The sequence below is a fragment of the Cyanistes caeruleus genome, chromosome 1, assembly GCF_971803275.1.
Source record: "Cyanistes caeruleus chromosome 1, bCyaCae1.hap1.1, whole genome shotgun sequence".
Taxonomy (NCBI): Eukaryota; Metazoa; Chordata; class Aves; order Passeriformes; family Paridae; genus Cyanistes; species Cyanistes caeruleus.
In genome coordinates, this window is record NC_141701.1 from 105,454,094 (window position 1) to 105,477,863 (window position 23,770).

At 38.5% G+C, this 23,770-nt stretch overlaps 1 protein-coding gene across 8 annotated transcripts in view; it reads left to right on the plus strand.

Annotated features, from left to right (window-relative positions):
• Positions 1-23,770, plus strand: part of ELMO1 (engulfment and cell motility 1) — a 302,865-nt gene that overhangs the window by 146,665 nt on the left and 132,430 nt on the right. For all 8 annotated transcript variants that reach the window (XM_086847363.1, XM_086847353.1, XM_086847346.1 and 5 more), the window contains one exon: positions 7,983-8,091. In XM_086847363.1, coding sequence (XP_086703489.1) covers positions 7,983-8,091 — 109 coding nt within the window. The remainder of the gene's footprint in view (positions 1-7,982; positions 8,092-23,770) is intronic.

Genomic DNA, 23,770 nt, shown 5'->3' on the forward strand with positions numbered 1-23,770 from the left:
GCATTTTTCTGAAATAAAATTGAGCTTGATTTCTGCCATGCTTTCTTCCCCTCCCAGGAGTGGTAGGAAAAGAGATGTAACTTATTTTTTTTTTCTGTAGAAGGTTAGGGTTAGAGAAAAGTGAGGTTTTTTTCACATGGGTCTTCCTGGTGAGTCTCATGAATGGATGCCATTTTTTAAGAGACCTAATTGCCTATGCCAGGTTCCCAGCTTATAACATGTTCTTGTCTTTTGTCTGCCAAGCTTTCCATTCTCCGTTCTTACCTTCCACTCGCATATCTCTTTCTGCCTGTGCTTTGTTTCTTCCCAAGCATCACACAGTGTTCCTCCTTTACATGACAACCCTGAGTGCCTCCATCACTGAGGGGGGATTGAGATGGGTCCCTCTGCAGTTAACTGTGTGAAATCCTGGAATGGCTGATTGCAGCATAACCACAAAATTAGCACTGAGGAAGAGAACCGTGAGAGAGTCACGGCACTCTCAGCACAGCCCTGTGTGAAATGTACAGGGAGATACACGTGGCATCTTACGGTCCTGCGCGGGTTCAGATCACTTTCCATCATTCATAGCACACCTAAACTTTCCCAGGTTTATGGAAGCTGTTGTCTAAATGACATCCTGATCCAAAGGGCCCAGAAATTGTTGCAAGCCTAGAAACTGTCTTCAAAAGCTTTTGAATCACACCATGGGTTGTAGCATACATGTAGCAGTAGCATACAAGGATTGGGCTAGTTTTTGTGGAGCCACAGTCCCTCCACCTGAACAGGTGAGTATGCATATGAGGAGAGAAAACTCGCTCTTGATTGTCACAGCTTTTCCCATTTACTCCATGTCCAGAGCATTTGTGATGTGCCTCTGCCTGCCAGGCTCATTGATGTGCTATAAAGGTTGATGTTTTTCTCACACAGCCATACCACAATAACATTAGGGCACCCACAGGGCCTGTTTTACATTATGAAAGAAAATTCAAAAACTTGCTATATTCTGCAGATACTGCAGATTTCTGCCTTCCACCTCTGCCATTGGTGAGCCAGAAGAGAACTGCAGGAAGATCATTGCCTTTTCACATGTGTGGGGGGGAAGGAGGGAGAAGGAATACCTGACTGGTAGCTGTAAAACTGGACCAGTTCAATGCCAAATCCCTCTCACATACCTGTGACTGTGCAAAGTGAGGAGCACATTCTGGTGCTGCTTCTGAAGATGACAGGATAACAGAGCCTCCTCATCTTGGGCCTTACCACCATGCTTTATGATTATTTGGTTGGTTCTTCACAGAGAGAAGAAGATTCTTCTGCAAAGAAAAAAGACAAACCACTGCATTTATCTTTAGATGGAAAATAAAAATTACAGTCATGCTTCATGCCTAAGGTGTTTGTGTGAGAATGAAAATTTATTGCTAGGTGAGCACCTGCAGAACCATGCATATTTGAGATAGTTTGGTACTACATTTGTTTGAAGAGTGTAACTTCATCATAATTTTCCAGAAAAAAACCCAACTTTTGGAACTATTCAGCCATCTCATATCAGTGTCTTATTTTTCAACATCTGTAGAAGGTCTCAACTTTTCTTTCAGATCTTTGTTTAAATTGAAATTCTAGTGTCTTCCAGAGGCAGGCAGACATAACTGTTGTTTTCTTTTAGCTTTTCCATGAGAATTTTCTGTAATGACTCAGGAATGTCAAGGAAGAGTGAGATAAGGGAGAGAGGAAGGATAGGAAATTAAAAATACAGCATCAGAGGGGACAGTACAGAGTGGAAGATGTTGGCAGAAGACTGATGCTAAAGCAAATGGCAAGCTACCTTAGGAAAAAAGCAAAGCAGGTGATGAGGATGAATGGAAACTGAGTCTGTCTGCAGTAGAGTCTCTTACCTTTCTCAGGAAGCCTATCTTAAAGATTTCCTTCTTAGAGTTACCTAAAGCACCTAAAAATGAAGAGGGAATGGTGAAGCCTACCATATGTGATAAGGAGGCTTAGGAAAAAGAAAAGCGGTGTCAAGAAAAGGAAGAGAATCCCTTCTATTTCTGTATATTTAAATGCTGCTTGACCTTTCATTCTGGGTCTAAGGAGGTTTTTATGATCTCTACTAACTAGCTCTCTGAACCTCTTGATATTAACCTGAAGCAGACTGCTAAAAAGCTTCTTCTCTATTAAGACAGAATCATTTTACAAAATTGGTCTGTGGAAATGCTCCTTTTTAATAGTGCAGCAATATTGGTTGAATTGCCTGCTCTGGGACTTATTAGAAGTATTAATGCAGCTACAGTGGATCTTGCCTTTCTTTCAGTTCTGTATTTATTTCCTAATCACAATGAATCTCTATTTCATTGCCAAGCTCTGATTTTGGCTCAGGAGTCTGAGAATTACATCTGCAGTTGCCATGGGCAATATGCTTTGAGACAATTTCATCTTTAATGTGAAGGATTAAGGGACTGGCTAAGTCGATATTTCTTCCCAGTGAAGAAGAAATGTTTCTGTCTGGTGGTTTCAGCCTCCTGGATTTTGAAGAGGAAGCTTCTGAAGCTGACGAGGAAGCTGTCTTCAAAATTTTGCCTTTTGTCTGTCATTAACTCTTAGTTGCAGGTATAAGCTGCACTGCTGAAGCTGATGCAGACTTTAAAACCCACGGTAGTCAAGTGTGGAAAATCCTTCACTTAGTCCACTGTCTTCCTGAGGGTTTATTCTGGGCTCCTGAGGTAGTGACAGACTCAATGAATAATTCAATGGAAAATCATAAAGGCACACTGCCATACATTTAGAAAATCTTTTTGATTTTGAGGTTGGTGTCTTGTAAGGATTTTTTTTTTTGCTGCTGGGGAATTTGCATTATTCCTCTGTGGTCTTGGCATGATAATTAAATTAATTTTATTTTAAATAAAAAAATAACTTTTGATGTTTTTATTTATTTATTCTGCAAATTTAAATTTCAAATACTTATAGTATTTATTATAAGTTTGGATTTTTTAAAATTAAATTTAAAACCAAATTTATATATTTATTTTATGGCCAGGCCACTGGTAGGTATCTTGTTAAACCTTATACAGTTTTCCTCATCCCATCCACCCAGTCTGTCAAGACCCTTCTGCAGAGCCTTCTCACCTTCCAATAGATCAGCACTCCCATCCTCTTTGGCATCACCTGTGAGCTGACTGAAGGGACACCCAATCCCCTCATCCAAATCATTGACAGAGATGTTAAACAGGACTAGGCTCAGTACTGATCCCTGGGGTACACCACTTGTGTCTGGACACCAGCTGGATTTACTTCCATATATTGATGGGCATATAGAGTAGAGAATTTAAAAAATAATAACTATACAGAACTGTATTCTACTACAAATACTGACAAATTCTCATGCCTTAACAGGCTATAGACTTGCATCTGTAGAACTGTCAAGAAAATGGATAACAGTGATTTCCTAAAAATTTCACCTCCTTACATTTTTAGAAAACATTTTTAAACTTCTTCCTTTCTCCTCTGTGCTAGTCAATTAATCTCATTCATTTTCTTCTCATTCTATGCTTCTCTCACTTTATCTTTTTTTTCCTTCAATTTTCTGAGCTGCTATTGTTTTGTTCTTGTTTATTTTTATAAACAACATCACTAAGGCTTTTACTAAGGTAATTTTCTTTTGTTTTTCTTTTGAAATTTTTGTCTGGACTTTTTTGCTTTTCTCTAAAGAAAAAATATACGTTGTTGTTGAACACTACACATTATGGTGGATTCTTTTTCTCCTTGATGGTAATGGGCAGTATTGATCAAAGACACAAGAGAAGGAGAAGAGCATCTGCAGAATTTAATGCTCCTGTACTGTGAGCTCATTTTGGTTTTTAACTCTATAACATCCAGTGTATTATAAGCTACATTTCCTTAATTGTCCTACCCAATTCTGTAACTTCACAAGGACTGAAGACAAGAAAAACTGGCAGAAATAGATTTGTAGTATCAGAATAAAGGGCAGCCAAGTAAAAGAGTGTCAAGTACTGAAGGAAGATGGGATATGCGCCAGCAGTGTGCCCAGGTGGCCAATAAGGCAAATAAAATCCTGGCTTGGATCAGCAATACTGTGGCCAGGACAGTGATTGTTACCCTGTACTCAACAGTGGTGAGAACACACCTTGAATCCTGTGTTTGGTTTGAGCCCTTCACTACAAGAAGGACATTGAGGTGCTGGAACGTGCCAAGAGAAAGGCAATGGAGCTGGGGAGGGGTCTGGAGCACAAGATCTATGAGGAGCAGCTGAGGGAGCTGGGGATGTTTAACCTGGAGAAAAGGAAGCTCAGGGGAGACCTTAACACTCTCTACAACTCCCTGAAAGGAGGTTTTAGCAAAGTAGGAATTGTTTTCCTCTCACAAAGAAGAAACAACTGCACAAGAGGAAATGGCCTCAGGCTGTGTTGGAGGAGGTTTAAGTTGGATACTAGGAAAAATTTCTTCATGGAAAGGGTTGTCAACAATTGGAACAGTCTGCCCTGGGGAGTGGGGAGTGATTGAGTTACCATCCCTGGTGGGATTCAAAAGACACATAGATATAGGCACTTAGAGACATGGCTTAGTTAATGGTGAACTTAGCAATGTTGGGTAAATGGTTGGACTGGATGATGTTAAATGTCTTTTCCAACCTAAATGATTCTGCAATTCTATGGTGCCAGGAATTCTACTGCAATGTCCACAGGCTCTGCTTTGTTCTCCCCAAGCAAAATTTAACCACTGTAGCTGCTGATTGTGAATGTCTGGTGGATCTGCAACTCACTGTGGATTTTTGAAGGGGAGGAGGAGGAAGACAATAGGGTGGAGCACTTAATGAGCATTAATGATAGACCTCTGTTTAGAGGAAGGTTGTGTGGGCTTGCAACTTCCTCACTACTTTCCTTTCAGTGGTAAAATGACTGTTGTGATAAAAACGTGACTCAAGCCAGTCTATGCTCTATAGATAGAAAAAACTATTTTCTGTCTTGAGCTGTGTGTTATATTTCTTTCCCTGCTATTGTTTTCACCAGTTTATGAAGTGAATGTGTCCATTCCCTGCTTATTTCTCCTCTGTAACCAGAGTGATAAAGGAAATAACATTAAAACCATGCCCTTATCAGCTCTATTTATAGCATTTTACTTTGGAACAGGATATGAGTCGTGAAGTCGTGAGAAGAGTATTACAAATATAATAATGAATGTTGTAAATCTGTTGCCAAGAGTAGGAATGATTTCTCTTTGCATATTTATAAGAAGCTTTTTTTTTCTTTCCCTTTTTACTGTTGCTGTTTCTTGCAGAAGATCCATATCTGTCAAATTTGCCTACAGATATTTAGATGCAGCAAAGGGCAGTCCATCTTCCTTTCTTAAAGAAATGTAACATGGCAGCCCTGCTTTATTTTGTACAGCAAATGCTAAAAAACCTGATGCTTGTAGAGAGAGTGTGTCTGAGGATCATTTCAAGACTGCTTTACATATTGATTACTCAAATTGCCATTTAATTTGCTGTATAGCAATACACAGTGCCTTAACTATTTCTCTGGCATTCTTATTGATTGCTGTAATTCTGTCTTACATTATATGCATATATGGTGCCACCATTAAATATTTATGTGCTCATGAAATGTTAATATGTCGGGTTAATGTGAGACTCAACAAAGTGCATTTGCCAGAAGTGAGCAGGAATGCATCCTGATGCTTCCCTCTCCCTCCCCCTTGCCCTTTCAATTTGCCTCTCCATTGATTTTATTACCAATGTTTCTCTGCTGTATCTAAATCTGTGTCGAAGCAACCCCCTGCTCCAGTATGCAGATTTTATGTTTTATTATGTGAGAGATAAAACAGGATAATAAAAAGAATGAGACAAGTAATCTTAGGGAGGTATTGAGACACACAGCTTTCTATTGTGCTAGTGCTACTCTACCATTGCCTCTGCTTTTGGGTGTGTAGAACTGTAGCACTATCCTCCATGAGAGAGACTGAAGCAGTATGACTCATCCAGAATATAAAGTCATATTCACATGTTTCTTGAACAGCGGCTGCAGCAACGTAAAACAAAAATAGCAGAGGTGTTTCTCTGATTTACTGTTACCCAGAGATGACTTGGAGCAATTACATTCCATTTAAACCAGACTTTTAGAAAGAAAAAGTCCTCTTGGCAGATTCTGGAACATGACGTTGTACTATTGGAAAAGGCCAACAAAAATTCGTGGTGATAGAGTATATATCACATCCCTAATGACTTTCTAAGCTTCTGTGGGAGGTGTAAGCAGTCAAAGGAAACATCAGCAGCACTGGAAAACAAAACCAAGAAATCATGCTTTCACATAACACAGAGAGCATCCATCTTTTTACATCCCTGGGTGATGGGTTGGGAGCAGCTAGAGGCTGCCCTTCGTACTGCAGGACTAAAATAGTGCTTTTTGAAGAGATTTTGGCATGCTGCATGAACCACATAACTTTCCTACTTACCTTAGGGTTTACACTCTTTTCCCACTTGTACCCGCTTCACAGGAAAGGCTTCTAGACCTAAAAAGTCAAAACTACCTTTCCTCCTGATTTTGGGTGAAATTCCAGCCTTGAGGCCCTTTGTGAAGCTGTAAAAATAGAAGGATTTAAAACAAACAAGTAAAGACCACAGACAAGTCCACAAACAACAAAGAAAGCCAAACAAAAACCATGATGGAGGTGGGAGCTAACAAGACAGGAGAAATGCAAAGCAGAGAGCAACGTCTAAACACCTGTTTGTGAGAAAAATTTAGAGATCCTCTGGGATTCTCTGGTGCTTGGCAAAATCTCTTGCCTTTGAAATTCATTTTCTTCTTATGTCGCTCATCCCTAGGCTATGCAGCAGCTGTTTAGGATGAGGTTTTCTTTTTGTAAAGTGGCAAAGTTTGTTCTGCAAAGACAATTCTTACTGCAAATTTGTTTTGACCATCTCATTTTTTTTCCAGACCTTGTTTTACTCTCTTTTCAGGCTCATTGCTTCAATGAAATCTATAGTATTTTTATAACTTTTCATTTCTTATTTAGTTGTAGTGCCAAGGAAAACTTTATCTCAACTGTATCAGATATGTCAGAACTTAATAGGTATAAAAATGTGGAAGGATTTTTCTCCCATTTATTTTACAGTGTCACTCAATAGAGAATGCAAAGGCTCTCCTTCAGTCATTTCTGCAGCATTCATGGGCTTGATACAAGAGTGATGCAGATCCACCAGACATTCACAATCCCTGAAATGTTTTGCATATAAACAAAAATTATTTTCATGATAGAGAAAATGTGGACATTTTCTTCCTTTGTGAGCTGTTTGACTTTATCACTTGAGCCTACTTTGAAGACTGAATCCAGCTATGAAAATTCTGTCCCAATTTGTTTTTATAGATCCTTCTAGGTATGTTCATGCCTATCAATAATTTACCTCATTTCCTTTGACCAGGACATTTAAAATGAAACTATTTCTTTCTCTTTGGCTTCTAATTCAGTTTTTCCAAGTCAGGGTGGTGGAGAACAGCAACGCTGCATAGCAATGGCAACATTTCCCAGTCAGTCACGGAACAGCACTGCTTATAGGTTGCTGACTGCCTCAGAATCATGGAATGGTTGGGAAGGGACCTCAGAAATCATCTGGTTCCAACCTCAGGGCAGGGAAACCTTCCACTTGACCAGGTTACACAAAACCCCATCCGGCCTGGCCTTAAGCACTTCTAGGGATGGGGCATCCACAGCTTTTCTGAGCAGCCTGTTCCAGTGCCTCACCACCCTCACAGTAAAGAGTTTCTTCCTAATATCTCATCTAAACCTACTCTCTTTCAGTTTGGAACCATGACATAAATGGTATAGGTCATGTAGCTGTGGGGAGAGTAAGATTTATGAAAATACATTTTCCTAAATTGCCCATACAGTTTCCTAGACTAAGCCTGGTCTGTCTTGTAAATGTTGGATGTGGAGAACAGTGTGACAATTCATGGGTGCTTCAAACTGATTATTTTCCATTTTGATTCCACCTGTAGATTGTCCTGGAGAACAGCAGTCGAGAAGACAAGCATGAGTGCCCATTTGGCCGAAGCAGCATTGAGCTGACAAAGATGCTGTGTGAAATTCTGAAAGTAGGAGAGCTACGTAAGTTGATCTGTTTGATCTCTAGGAACTGTGGAGTGAGTTCAGTGATACCTGAGTTTTTTCAATGCAGGAATTTTCTTCCAAGAAGCGTTTCTTGGTATAGTTACACACAGAACTCTGGCGCTTGGAATGATTACTCCTGTTTCCTCTCTCTCTCTTACTAGTTCGTGACATCACAGGGATAAGGGTGGAACAGGGGAAATGGGCACCTATTTTTTGACTGTCTTCTATAAAAAGCAGGACAGTTGCATAATTTGTAGAGGAGAGTTAATTTCCCATCGAATGATTTGGTGTAGGAGGCTTAGTGGTTGTTATATTCCACGACCTTGTCCATAGGTTTGTATCATGGTCATTCTTTGTGGGATTGCTCATCTAAACTGACACATCCCATTTTCTCTTAGAAATCTGAAGCTCTATCTAAATATCAGATGATAGACATATAAATTACTCTGAAAGTGTGATATTAAATCCTGTATTTTAATTCAGTGTAAACTAGCTGTCTTTGGCTTCAGTTATAGTCCCCTGACAAATTGTTAGATACTATCAAACAGAAGAGCATGTCTGTATCTTCATTAGTCTAGGGTGTTGGTGTTTATCAATATGTATAAATTTCAGTTACCTGTCAATAATATTTTGGATCCAGTTGCAGTCAATTTTGGCAAGCTTTACCAACAAGTTTCATTTTCTCCTTGCGGAAGCAGGGGCCACAACTGAGATGCTTTGCTTCCATCAGAGACATCTTCCTTGTGTATTTTTTTCCTTAAAAAAGATATTTTTCTTTTATCTTTACACCCAAGTCCATGATATGTAATGAGAGAAGAGCAATGTAAAAGGCAGCAAGAGAGCCTGTAGATATCATTGTTCCTACTAGCTCTGCAACAGGTATCAAAAGCTGTTTTAAAAATATTATTTAGCTGTTGATACACTGGAGGCTTTTAAATGTAATGTCTTTAGAAAATTTATTGACCAAAGAAAAAAATCTGTCTCTGTGCAATGGGCCAGGATAAAACCTGTGCATTTCTTGCAGCTTCCAAATTGATATTTGTGTTTGACAGACCCAGATAAATGAGACAATATTGGCTTTTAAATACTATCCTAAGTAAACCAGAGTTATTAAGGACCTCATTCACTATGTCTATAAATAAAGAGTTTAGCAACTATTTTAGATGTTTGGCAATGATAGTGTGTTGTATAAGGTTCAGACTGTAGCAGACACGACTCTTTAAAATAACCTTACTGCTGCAGTTGAGGTGTCTAATGCCAAATCACGCATGACAGATCTGTCTGAATTTTTCTGCTGGTTAATGTAGGAGGGACATATGATCTCAACAAAGCTGTAAGCCTGCTTGAAATAAGTGCTAAAGATCAATTTTATTTTTACAAATGCACAGGAGAATATCTGAAATGCAAAGAACAGCTTTGTACACGGTGTTTTAATGCATGTCCCATCACTCCATGGGACTTTCACTGGAATTTGTTGCTAAGAAAGATGATTGATCTTGAGGTTAGCCAGGTGTCTCAGGTTTCCTCTTTGCAGTGCCATAAATCATTCGATAAATAAACTTCCTTTTTTGCCGCAGACAGGTTTGTCATCTGTATATGCAGGGGGCTGAATGTAGAGGATTTGCTATGTATTGTACTGTTTGTCCTGATTGCTTCTAAGCTTTGCAGATAGGTCCTTTCCTTTCCTTATCCTTTTTTTTTTTTTTTTTTTTTTTTTTTTTAAAGTGAGGACTGTGAATAAAATAAGAGGATTTGGGGTTGGAGCTCAGTTACCATATATAGAGAATACCTTAGTTTTGAAAACAAAATTAATTGCAATATTTTAAAATCTGTTTTTTGTTTTGTTTGTGGGTTGGTTGTTTGGTGTTTGTTGTTTGGTGGGGGGTTGTTTGTGGGTTTTTGGTGGTTTTTTGGGGTTTTTTTGTTGGTTTGGCTGTTTGTTGGTTGTTTTTTTTTTTTGTTAGAGTAACTCTGTGGTTTAGAAGTGTGGGGTTAGGTAGAAAACTGAAAAGTTTTCTTTAACTGAAGAGTTTTCCCCGAGGATAGCTCTGGCTAAGGGACATTACCTGCTAATGTTCTGAAGCCCCTTGTTTTGGTGTTACTGAGGCTGAAAGTCTGTGGCATGCTTGGTGTGCTGCAGCAGGCTCCCGTGGCAGTCATTTATAGGTGTGGGATGTTGTAAATGTTATGATGCTAAGGAGAAGTGTACTGGTGCTTCTGTTGATAGAAACCAGATGTAGCATGACTGACTTCTGTAAAGCCATGCTGATCTACACCCACAGAACATCTGTCTCTGGATGCAGCAGGAGGTCTGTGTTGTGGTCTTATATTCACAGGGGACAGAGCTAAGGTTACTGCTAACTCATCTTGACAATTCACCTGTTCACCAGTGTGCTTCCCGAATGGCTTTGTTTATGTGGAACTCTAATTGTCATTTTAAAAGGCTGTCATAAAATATACCTTTAAAATAATGTGCAGAAAATAGATTTCTTGAAAATGTCTGTCACAGATGCACATCTTAAATGACCTGTGATCAGCAGTAAATTTTGATAAGAAATGCAGAGTAGAACTGACATCTCAGGAGAATGTACATTCAGGTTTATGCATCACTTGAGATTAAACAGTGTATTGCTGAATAGGATTGGACACCTTAAAAAAATCAGTGGTTATAGTTCAGGGCAAAGATGCCCCTGTTAGTTTGTATGTGGTAGGTTTCAAAATATATATTTAAGGTGGCCCACGTTTCTCCAGATTCTCAGAACTCACCATTATTGCATTGCAACGGAGAACTTTTTTCCCCTAACAGTTTCTGAATTGTATAATTTAAAAGCCACAATAAATTACCTTTTGGTCATGAAATATTCAGCAGTAAAAACATTTTTTAAAGTGCAGAGTAGATAAAAGCTGCTAGATTGTCCATTATTTATGAAGAGCACTTTAATGCTGATTATATTCCCCTTGCTCCACCGTATTAAATACCTTTGGGCAACAAAAAGACATTTTGCCATTTCTTTTCAGTCCTCTCAAGCACACATTCATCCCAGCAAGGACTCACAACACAGTGTCAAAGGCATGCCATTCTACTTTTTTATGTCCACAAATCCAAGTTCTGGACTTCTTAATTCTTTGACTTTGATTCCAAAATGTCCATGACTCAAAAATTCATCTCTTTTTCAGCAAAGTGTTTAAGTGTATGTTTAGATCCTGTGTAAATAGAGAAAGCTCAAGTGCAAGCTGTGAGTTGAGCATATGGTAACTGCTTTACAGAGGTGGACTTGCAGAGTAGAGGAGGTAAAACTTAGGAGGAAGGTTGGTGTAGTGTTTTAGTAACATGGAAGCTAGAATGCAACATATCCATAAGCCTCTGCACTAAGGCTTCTGATTCAGAAAAGAGTGGGATATTTAACTATAAATCTTTTAATCTTGTGTGACTGTTGCTGTTAAAAAGGTATTGAAAAGAATGTCTTCAATGAGTACTTGCCCAGGCACTCATCTTAGCAAACATAGTAGTAATTCTGATTTCTGCAATAATAGCTGCCTTTGTATATCTTGTGGAACAAGAGGATTTTTTTTGTCTTCCATGTCTTGGAGATAACATCAGACAGGAACATTTTGACCCAGTGATCAATCCTCCTCTTTCTGTGCATTTAGGTACTTAGACACTCCTTATTTCTAGTACACTGACAGGTTTACAGAGAGGAGAAAAAGTGAGGCGATTCATAGTTCCTCCTTAGTAGCTATGAAAGCTGAGGTAACCTCCACCTCCCCCCTTATGCAAGTTTTAGTACATGTCATATCTGCTCAGAGAGGGAATACCCACAAGCAGCCTGCCAGCTTTGCTGGGAGAGAGTAACATTGCAGATAAATGTAAAAATTAAAAATGAGATCCAGAAAACCTTTGACCTTCCAGAACTGGAGTTAGTAAATTTAATGGGAGATTAGGAGTTCATTAAACCTAGTATTTGTCATGAGTGAGAAGCTCACCGTTTTGCTGAAGTAACCCTAATGCTCTCTGTGCCTACAGTGTCCAGCTCTCTGCACCTCTGCTCAGCACATGACACTGTTTCTACCCTCAACATCCCTTAAAATTCTCATTCCTAGTGGGAAATGGTAGTGGACCAAACTGTACCTGATTTACACAGAACTAATACAACTTCTCAGATTTGTTGCCTTCCTTCTGTACAGGTTCCAATGAAATGGTTTAGCACTGAAGCAGGTGAAGAGGCTTGTAGCTGGCAGAGGGATGATAAAATAATGCTGTGTGCACTGAGGAAAGAGTGCAATCTACAGGGCAGTAGTCTAAAAATGCTCATAAGCCATTATCACTGCATTCCTGAAGCTCTTCTGTAGTTAAGGCATGTCATATTTCATGTCTTTTCCAGTGTATTTTTGAGCAGGACACAGATGCTCAGCTGCCAATGTTCCTATTTGATTGTTTTGATGGGGAGTGTTTTTTGGGGCTATTGCAAAAATCTGTACTCAAGTTTTAGGACAGACCACATGGGTATATGCCACATGTCAGATACCTATGTATGGATTGTCCTAAAGCTTCTATCAGATAAATGTCTCCACTGGTGCTTTCGGTTTTGGATTTGAGTTTGTATTTCTTTTTATTTTTTTGCTTTTCTGGCATGGGGAATATAATTATCATGGGATTAGAGTGAAATTAATTTACATGATTTTTTTTTCCTCAAAAGAGAAGATCTAAATGAAATGGTATTTTCACACCCTTGATGCTGTTGTGCATGTTTTTGCTAGATTTCTTGCTAAAGTTATTGCCCAGGTTGCACAATCCAAATGCCGTAGAAATTCTCACACTGATATCCCTTTCTCAGCTAGAATGTGCTGGGCATTAGAAGGTATACAGTGATATTCATGGTTGGGCCCACTGAGATGCAGGTAATCAAATCTCACGCTTCGAGGAGTAAGCTGATTGCTGCAAGGGTCAGGAAGCACTTTTTCTCTTTGCACAATTTTTCCTCTGCATTGCACAATCTATAGAGTGCAGTGTACTTTGTTTCTATTGGCCTTTGCCTGGAAGCATATTGGTCACTTCAGGATCAGCACTCCAGACCTGAGGGCTCATGTGGTTTGATTTTCCTTTTGCTATAGCAAAGTCATATTTTTATGACTGAATGTCATATTTGAAATTTTTTTCCCCTTGCCTGAAAGCTAATTGCCTTTTTACGCTCTTCTTCCACCTCCTTAAGTTTAAATAGAATAAAGCCCTAAAAATAGTAAATAAAATAAGAGGTTTTTCTTTTAACAGCATTGTTCTGAAATTTCTTCTTGTAATTTCATTTTCTGGAGAGCAAAGAATTTTATGAGTCAAGAAATGTTTCTTAAGAAGTTGAGAAACTTTTCCGGTCAAAGAGTTATTTAGTGAAAGGTAACAATTTTCTCTTTCATCATGAGCTTTCATTATGAGTACAATAAAAGAATTAAAAAGCTATTCTAACCTTCTTTGTTGTATGCAGCTTTTTGCTGCATTTATTCTCAACTTTCTGTCATCTTGCCCAAACCATCACCACAACAGATAACTCTTGTTCACAGAAAAACTGAAGCAGATTGTGACTGAAGGCTAGAAGATAAGCAATATTGGAAAACTGGTCCATAGCAGGGAAGAGGGTGGAGGCAATATTTCCTTTGGGAACATTGCTTGTAAATTAGCCATTCCTGACATTATGGATATTAAATATGCTTGTCCTTTTTGATGAGAAACTAATAGCTTGTTGAGTAGTCTAAACTGTACTTTTCTTTTGTATGAAAGCAGAATCTTATTTTATTGAACAGTCTTCTCTCTTTACTAGCACAATCCAACAGTAAAGACAAAATGAAGCTTTCTTTTTCTATAGAGATAATAATTTCTATGCAATTAACCTCTTACAGCTCTAAAATAATCATGAACAATCTCTTCATGGTTATATCAAAGTGTGAAGTCTCTAGAAAATTTCTACTGTAATCTGTGAGAATATGAGCAACAGAGCTGCAGACACCTTCTAAGCAAGATGCTTGACTTTTACCTCTGAATGACAGTGAGACAGATTTAGGAATGTTATTTTCTACACATGGTAGTGATGGCTTCAAAACTGGTACAATGTTGGTTACTGAGTCTGTTAGCTGGAAATTCTGGCCTGCCCACTCTCCTCTAGTGCTTTTACCTACTGTCTGTCCTGTGTCTACTCTTTGATCTCTTTGGAGCAGGGATCATAACTTGCTTTGTAGGTGTGAAGTGCTTAATCTCACTCAGGTTTTGGTGCAGGATTCTTTAGTTTCTTTAAAATTGCACTTACTCAGTTTTCAATATCATTATTATTAATAATAAAGAGCATTGTGCAGGGAGAGCAACTGAAAAAACATTAAGCAGCAAGAAAGAGATGCTGGTGTGGGGACTTTTTTTTAAGAAGCAGATAAATGTATCCAAAAGACAGCAAAGGTAGTTTGATTAAGACTGAAGAACTTTTTTTCTGGTATTGAAATGAGTAGCAGGAATCAAGATCTGAAAGTTTAAAACTAATAAATTCAAACTGGGAGTAAAGTGTAGATATTAGCTGCAAGGGTGCTGAACTAGAGAACCAGTGGAACAGAAAGCTGAGGAATGATGAGAGGAGCAAAAAGAAGTTATGATGATGATTTCCTGCAGCTACTGGAAGTTGTAGCTTTGGCAAACTTGCTAGCATGATAGAATAACAGCTATAATTTGTTTCAATGTGATTATTGGAACCCAATTCTAGGATTTTTGAATTTTTTAAAATAGGCTATAGTGCATAATGTAGCAACTTAAAAGTCTGGGCAGATATGACAATAAACAAGAAAAGTTAAAGTAATTTGGATTATTGCCATAGGAATAAGTTTCCATTGGTTAAAATATTTTTTTTATTTATTTCTGTAGGAAAAAATATAAAAATAAAATCTTCAGAATATCTCCCATTTCAAAAATTCTGCATCTCTTCTGGGTTTGTAGAGCTTTGTTAGCTCTACATTTGGTATGTCCCATGGCACTTGGTTTCCCAAGAACATAAAAATACAGCAAACTTCTTTCTTGCAATGCCAATCCTTGGAACAGGCTGCTCAGAAAGTGGTTGTGTCAACATTTCTGGAGGTATTTAAAATATGGGTAGGTGTGGAACCTTGGGACATGGTTTAGTCATGGACTTTGCAGAGTTTCACTTAAAGTTGGACTTGATTACCTTAGAGGTATTTCTGGCCTAAACGATTTGTGATTCTAATCCTGCCTTGAAGAAGGAAGCAGTAGACAAAATATTGTAATAAAATTCAGGGTTTTAAAGTTCTCTTGAAAGGCAGAGGAAAGGAGTTTCAGAGAGCTGAGATGTTTGCTGCTTTTCTGGAGCAATTTCTGTGCATTTTAAGGGCTACTCATTGTTCATAGACATTTTAATTCTGAGCGGGTCGAAGTTAAGAGAAAACTAATCTTGGAATCTACTTTTTAATCTCCTCATTTCGTTTTATGGTAATATTTTGTAAATATAGATTTACTAAAAGTAGCCATAATCTCTTGTATTTTGTAGCAAGCTATGCTTCAAATCTGAAGTTAGCCCTTATGGTTTCACAGCACTGCTGTGCATCAGACTGGAAACTTTGCTGCTGTTCCTTTTTGGAGAGTAAAGTTGCTTAATGAATTGTACACAGATTTAAACAATGTATAAAAGTCCAAACTTTTTTAAAAATGGCAAATTTTAGTGTATATTAATGTTGTTTTGTAAATTCCAGAAACGTTTGTGTTGGAAAAGGTGAAGTGTTTTCAGTGTGAAGGATAAGATGTGTTACAGGTGAAGAGATGCACCTCTTCCAAAGAAAGGCAGAATGTTTCTGGGGGTTGTGGACAATTGCATCAGTAGGATAGCTGATGAAATGAGCTTTAACTACTGACCCTTTTAATTCCCATGACAAGGCTGGACTTGCAAAGGCCAGTACATGTGTAGTATTCTGGAAAATGCACAAAGTCTTGCAAAGAATACTCCCTTCACTGAGCAGCTGAATATCCTTTAACAGTCCTCTCCTGGATTGGCTTTGAGGTAGTCAATGTACCATTAATTGTCTCTGGTTATCCCTGCACAAGAAGCTTCATGGATGCTTGCAAGGCACTGGAGGCACTTCTGGGCTGCTGTAGACTGTATAGTCAGGTCCTCTGTCAGAAAGCTTTACTCTCTTAGACTTTTAAACTTTGTTTATTCTAAGAAAAACAGATAGCTTTTTAAACTCTTCATCTGCAAAAGGGAGCTTCTGAGCTCTGCAAATATTTCAAATTCAAGTTACCAGGCATCTGAGAGAGAAGCCTGAACAGAATGCAGTACTCACTAGAGGTAAGGCAGGCACTGAGTACAGCTTAGACTCATTTGTCTGAAGCTTTTCTCTGGTTAATACATGCTGCTTCTGGAGCCATGCTTTGTGCACTGTAAACACACTGCTTATGCTTATTTAAGCTGCCACAAAAGCTGGTTCTGTTGCTTGGTGGACCAAGCAGGTGAATGTGAGTGTTCTCAAGGGAAAAAAACCCCAACCAAATACTAAACCAGAGACTAGTTAAGTTTTGTCATATAATTGTACTCTATGTTTTACACCACACAATAGTGTGGAATGCTACTTTAAACTTATTGATCATATACCCACTTGAAACTGGTAGTAGAATTGCTTTCATGAAGAAGTTATACTTAGCCATCAATCATTCCTAATCTCTTTAAAATGGCATGTGCTTGATTTTCTTCTTTGCAAGAGTGTTTTCTCAGAGGTGATCAGACAATGAAAACAAAGTAATTAGAGCCTGAGATCTTAATATATTTTCTGTAAATTATTTACCATAGACCATGAATATTTAATTCTATCAAACTGCCCTTAATGTATTTAGTTGTAAATCTCTTGCAGCCAAACTCTTCTTTGCAAGTAAAAATAACAGTAATGGTGAGTAACCTGAATGACTGGAGCTGTTCTGTGGAGGTGACACAGATTTTTAACACTGGGTACTGATGTTACGTACATGTTGAAATACCATCTGTCACCTCCATTTCTGCTGAAATGCTTGCTAATTTAAAGCTTAAGAAAATTAGCTTCTTACAATTAAGCTTCACTTGCCCTTCTTGAAGAAGCATAGATTGGGGGGAACTGGGGCAGGAGGAAGCTACTGGCCCTCAGACCTCTCACAGGCCTTAGAGAAGTTCACATTCAGCAGCAGCTTTAAATAGTGCTGGCTAAGTCAAATGAAAACAGGAGTCTGTGGGGTTGTATTTTGTTCTGTTCCATGATGGGGCACTTAAAAATCAAGTGCATCCACTATTGAAACTGCCCTTTCAGCTCTGCTTCTTTACTGCACAAGTAATAGTCCATATTCCTTGTTTGGCAGAAACTTTGTATAAATGTTTAAATGTTGTGAATGAATTTTCATGGCATTTTCCTGTGTGTGTGGGAAGGAACTGAATTTCTTGTTTCATAACATTTCTGGTCTCTTTGTGCTGAAGTTCTGTCATGGCTATCTTTTGTAAAATGAAAAACAGCTTCCGTGTAATTTTTAAATAGAAAGCTTTAATACCTGAAGGAAGTGGAGAGAGAAGAATGCTTTTGATTTTGGGAGAGGAATTCCATGTAGCCAAAAAAACTGGCTTATGGCATTATAACAACTGTGACTGTGAAGTGGTGTTTTGGGATGGAGACAGGAGGTGAAACCATGACCTACTAGAAAACTTTGCAAAAAGATCTCATCACTCTTGTAGGCCACTGGAAATGTAAGTGACAGCATGACTGTTTTCAGCTGACACAGCTGCACTTTCTATTTTGTTATTTCCTGAGGGTTTTGAAAAACGAAGGCCATAGTTCTTCTCGAGGGCTTACAATTCCTCTCACATTTTCTTTCCTTAGCATGTCAGGAGGTCTGTACAGGCTCTCGGGACACCTCTCAGAAACAGCAGACTCCTGTAATTCCAGCTCAGCAGTTTTTTGGACAACTTGCAGCTGCATTCTTTGTACAGTACACACTATATGTGTGCCTATGTATGCTGATAAGTCATTAGAGGGATACAATTACGTGCTGCTTACTCCAGGATCCTACCACAGTGTGTATTTCGTTAATAGGGAGATGCGAATGCAAGCACCCATGCGGACGCTCGGTGTTTGTCTTCGAAGCCAGGTTGTCACACTGATCTAGGCTCCCGTGATTTTTTATTTCCTCTGTTGGGGATATTGTACCAGAATTGAGCTATCTTTGAAGAATTATTAGATATGTAAATGCTTTCTGACAGAAGAGTTGTTAGCTGCCACTGAATGCCTTTTAATGTACTATGTATATCCTGGTGGCACAGAGTGCTGAGACTCTCTTCTGGATCATTCCAAGTATTTTATACAGGAAAAAGTTGTGGTTCCAGTTAGATATAGTCTATTTTTTTCCCTTATGCTTTGTTACTGAAGTTTGTACACATAGTTTATTCTTTCTCTTGCAGCTTCAAATGCTGTGCATTAACAGACTAAGGCCTCCAGCATTTCTAGGTTCCCAGTCTTCAGGACTAAGCAGTCTGATTATTTTTCCTGAGCCTTTGTGTTTTATATGTGCACAGCTTGCTAAGTTGCTTGCTAATAATTCCCCAAACTGACTAGGGGCCCTATTTTCTCCCCTAATTACCACTACAGAGCATCAGTTTAATTATTCTATCAAGCCTTTAAGAAAGGACTTAAAACAACCATCAGCTCTATCCACATTTGTTGTCTCTTCACATCAAAGACACGTTTGCTGACAGACACTTAAAAAACATAGCATAATGATGTCAGATACAGGCATGTATGAAGTGACTGATAAGGAGCTAAGGAAAAGTGCTGGACTCTCTGTTCATCTGAAGTAGGTTATTGAGACACAGCAAATCATTGCTTGTTTGTGTTTATGTGAGGGGGAAGGAGGTTGTTGGTGCAACACTGACTCTCTTAAGCTTTTTGGAACAAATTTCCTTCAGGTGGATACTAAATCATGTTTGATTGTGCTTTGACTGGCTGTGTTTCATTTTTATGTTTGTAACTTCTTTGCACTAATATTTGCATTGTAAAAATATGAAGGAAGGTCACTGATAGTTAATTCCTTGGGCCTTTCCAAGCTCTGAATGACAATTAAGCACTGAACCTAATGAAAGAGAAACCACAGCAAATGGCTGTGGTTATAATAACCACAAGTTACACTTGTGTCCATCTTGACATTGGTAATACAATTTGTCCTTCACGCATTTAGGTCTCCACAGTTCTTGGTATCTGGCATGGAATACAATAAGTTCATCCCAGTCAGTAACAGGACATTGTTTAGTTGTACAAAATGGGACTGAACACCACAGAACTCGGCACAGGTTTGTCACAGGATGCAGCAGAGCTTGCAGAACTGAAGCTCTCATTTTCCAGGTAGGCTGCACAGTATCCCAGTGAATAGCTCAGTTGTTAACCATTTGAGGTTTTTACAGGGCTAGCAAGCCTTACCTGAGAGATCAAAGAAACTTCAGAAGATATTCCTAAGCAGGAAAAGTTACCTTAAGTCTTAAATAGGCAAAAAACTGACTGAGCCATAACACAGGAGTGTCCAGAAAAAAACTAGCAAAATATTGCTAGTTTTGCTTAAGGCAGATGCTGATATCAAAACAAATGAAACCATTTTCTTAGAGGAAAAAGTAATCAGAGCCAGTGCCAATGAAAAGAGACTATAAGGAAGTGAATGGTTTTCCACAGAAACTGTTTTGAGTATGTCTGTCTAGGTCCCACATTTATTAGTTAATCAGGATGCAATTGCTTTTAAATTAGGCTTTGATTTTTATGCTTTGCAACACAAAAACAAGATTCTTAACTTGAAAAAAAGATATTCAACCCACAAACAAGAAATGCCTCCTTTTGGATTCTTAAGAAATCTTTGGTGAGACCTAATAAGTAAAAATCGAAAATGTCCAATCTCTTTCCCATTTTTTTTTTTTAAATTAAGCCTTGTGATTTCAGGGGTAACAGTTTTGCATGTATCAAATACAGTCTGTGTGGAGCTATGGTGCAAGCTGACCATTGCCATGAAAAACAGTGGATCTTGTATTATAGAGAGACTTCAGACTGCAAGGGACAGTGCAGCCCCCTCTTTTCTACTTTTACTGCCAGCTTTTCTTATATCACTTTTCTTCTAGATATGTTATTTCCAGATATGTTTTTTTTCCAGATATGTTTGTGGTAAAACTAGAGCAGTTCCTACTATGAGCAGCTGCAGGGCACTGTTAGAACTCACGGTCCTGATAGCAGCTAAGGGCTTAGAGGTTGGTAGTCTTTGCCTAAGTTAATGTCCCAGACTCCAATGTATTTCCAGTTGGGAAAGTTCACTGCATTTTCATACAGTAATTCATTATCAGGGTTGCTAGAAGGATGTCATCTGGAAAGTCCAGAGGACCACTGATCTACAAGAGTATTTTGGTCGTGTGCTGTATTTAAAGTCATTAAAAGTCTTGAGGATTATTTGTGTAGTATTCTTCAGCTTCATGGGCAGGTGCTTGGAAACCTGTCCTGGAAATCTTCTCTTCCTACAGCTTCCAGCAGTGGAAACATCTTCTACCCCTTTCTTGTCCTACCTCTTCTAAATAGTGACAGGCAGCTGTAATATCTTCTAATAATTATTTCCTTGTGTTTCAAAATTATGCATTTTTTGTTTTATGAATACCTAGGACAACTACAGAATTCTCAATGCAGGTGGTCCAGAGCTCAGTCTCTTGTATTCTCTGGCTGTGCTTTGTTTGTGCAATGGTGAGGTTCCATTTGATTCACCCCATCCCCACTGTTAAATAGCATATCTTCATGTTTTAGGAACATTTGAGTTTTCAATCTGTTTTTTCTAGTACTTGCATATTAATAAGTCATTGAAAAACATTATGTAAATTTGATATCATGATGAATTTCTTATCAAATGAAATGGCCTTTAAGGGTAACTGTAGAAAGCTACTACCAGCTAGGGAAATGAAATTTGCTTATAGTTAACTTTTCTATTTTCTGTACAGGAATTTCAGAAATGCCACTAAAATGGTGGAGAGGAGGCATACCTTCCTGGGCTTTTGGAGGAGTTGCTTTGGTTTGGTTGTTTTGTTTTGTTTGGTGGTATGTTTGGTTTTCTTGCTTTAGTGGTGGGATTTCTTTGTTTGGTGCTGTGTGGTGTTTTTGGTGGGAGGGGTTTTTGTTGGTTTGGTATTTCTGCTAGATTAGCTCCCTGGTTTGGAATTGTGGGGTTAGAAATAAAACTAAAAAAATTCCCTGAGGATAGCTCTGGCTAAGGAATGTTACCTGTTAATGTTCTGAAGCCACTTGTTCTGGTGTTGTTGAAGCTACAAGTCACTGGCGCGCTAGGTGTGCTGGTTTGCAGCAGGCTCCTGTGGTGGCCATTCATAGACAGACACAGAGTGGAGTACACAGAGAATAGTTGACACCTTAAAGGTCCATTTTGTTTGCTCAAGTGAGGACATAAAGCTGCTCCTATCTCTGCATCATGTTGTGTATGCAGAAAGCGTTCTCTTTACCAGGCAATTGAGAGCAAGAAGAAGAGGCAGTGTCTTTCTATTTTTAAATTAGGAATGGACATCCCAAGACTGATTTAAAAATCTCAAGATCTCTCTCCTTTTTGTCATCTGAGATTGTTTTCTCTGCATTTATCAAAGTGAGCTGAGATAAAAACTGTAAAAGTGCAATTCTTTCCATCTCAGTACCTAGAGTTTCAAGATGACACTAAATATGGTCCAACATTGGAGAAACTCCATTTTTGGAACTTCTGGATTAGGTAGGTGGAACCTTAGGTAATGATGGATGTCTTAGGCTGGAATTTTCAGGGATCTTCATGAGTTAGAATTTAAAATCTTATGGATATTATATCTTTAAAATTCCCAGTTAGCTGTGGTAGCAACAGCATCTTGCACTACTTAGTTTTGAAAAAGGTGAGTTGGCCCTCAGACAGAAAAATTTGCACTGGAAGAGCTATTTCTGTCCCTGCTCAATGACAATGAACAAATAACTGAGCATTTCCATCATCAACAGTTCCTTTCCTTCTCTTTTCCACCCTCAGATTCCAGGGGTGGGTGGTGACAGCTTGAAGTGATTAGATATATTTTCAGATACCTATTCGTTTTGAATTTAAAAAAAAAAAAAGAACTTTTTCCATGCCACTACTAAATTATGATTTTTTTTTAAAGTGTTTCTGTAGATGCTTTGGTAAAGCTGCTATAGTTATTTACTTCTGTTATTCACTCCAGTTTAAAGCTTCTTCTGCAGTGTGTGTGTTCCTTTTTTTTTCTCATTAAATGAACTTCTGCAAGGTCCAGATTACTGCACAAGTATTAATGGAAAACAAATCTTCCCATGCATGGACAGTCACACCACAGGTGGTGAGTTTTATTGAAGATTGGATTTCACTTAGTACAGCAGGGCACAATATTCACAAATATTTCTGAATATTTGTGAATATTTCTTGCCAGAGCATTGGCAGGGAGGCAGCTGTAAAGGCAGGAGAAAGGATCAGACGTCACCCCACCCTTCACAGCCCACATACATACACATAACAACCAATTTACTGGGAGACTAATTCTTACTTCCTTATAAAATTCAAAGTTGCAGTGAACTTACCCAGCATTTTTTCCTGATTTATTGACCTCATGTTTATCCATTCACAAAGGAGATGCAGTGCTGTATGTGTTGCATAAGGAATTGAATTGCAGTGTGCATTTCTTGAAGAACTTCTGGTCCCAAAATGATTAAGTGAAACCTATGTATTATTTTTGAAGAATGAAAAAATCTAACCAAAAATAAAGTGCATCTTGACCCCATGAGAGGGCAGGGGGGAAAAATTACTATACCAGCTCATTCTCATTTGGTTCAACTGCCCCAGTGGAGGAAACATTTGCATTTCATACAGTGAATTCATATACCATTATTGTGCTGGGGTACAAGAGAATGAGAGTTACAGACTGTTTCTCCATCCTTTGTGTCCAAATTTACTTGGCCCCGCACAGCACAGAAAGCCTTTTACTGGCATGGCTATAATATTGTCAGGTTTTGTGGCTACATGAAAAGTTTGTACCTTAATTCTATCAACTTCCATAATTTGCTGTAGATAGTGACCAACTGTGTGTAGATTTGCTGTCCTGCATGCTCTTCCAGTGTCAGTTCCACGGGAAAGACATGGATCAGGAAACAGATTAAATGTGAGGTGATGAAACTGCTTTACTTCCAGCTGAACTAAAGATTAAGCAAAGGCAACATAGGCAGTGAGGTTTAAGACACAGATGCTACCTGAGAAGAGGTATGTTCCCAATACATTTTTGAGGTAAGTCAGTTAAGTCTTTGTACTTAACTGAACTGAGACATGATCTGGGGACTTTTCCAAGCTTTCAGTATGAGTCTGTGCTCCCTACATCACCCTCTAGATCTGATTCACAGATTACTGTGAGCATTATATGCCTTTCAAGAGCCCCAAAATGCCTCAGAAGGCAGAAAAGGAGGCCAAAACTGCATCCCACTGACAGCTTCAGGGAACCCTATGACTTATCATGTCTAAGACAGCTAATCTTTTTTAAAAAAACTTAAAAAATCTTCCTGGTATAGTTGTACTGGGGGAAAAAATAGCATGTAGAGCAAGCTTGGTTTATTTCCTTTTTATCAAGCATTCATTTTGAAGGGTAAGTCATCTCAT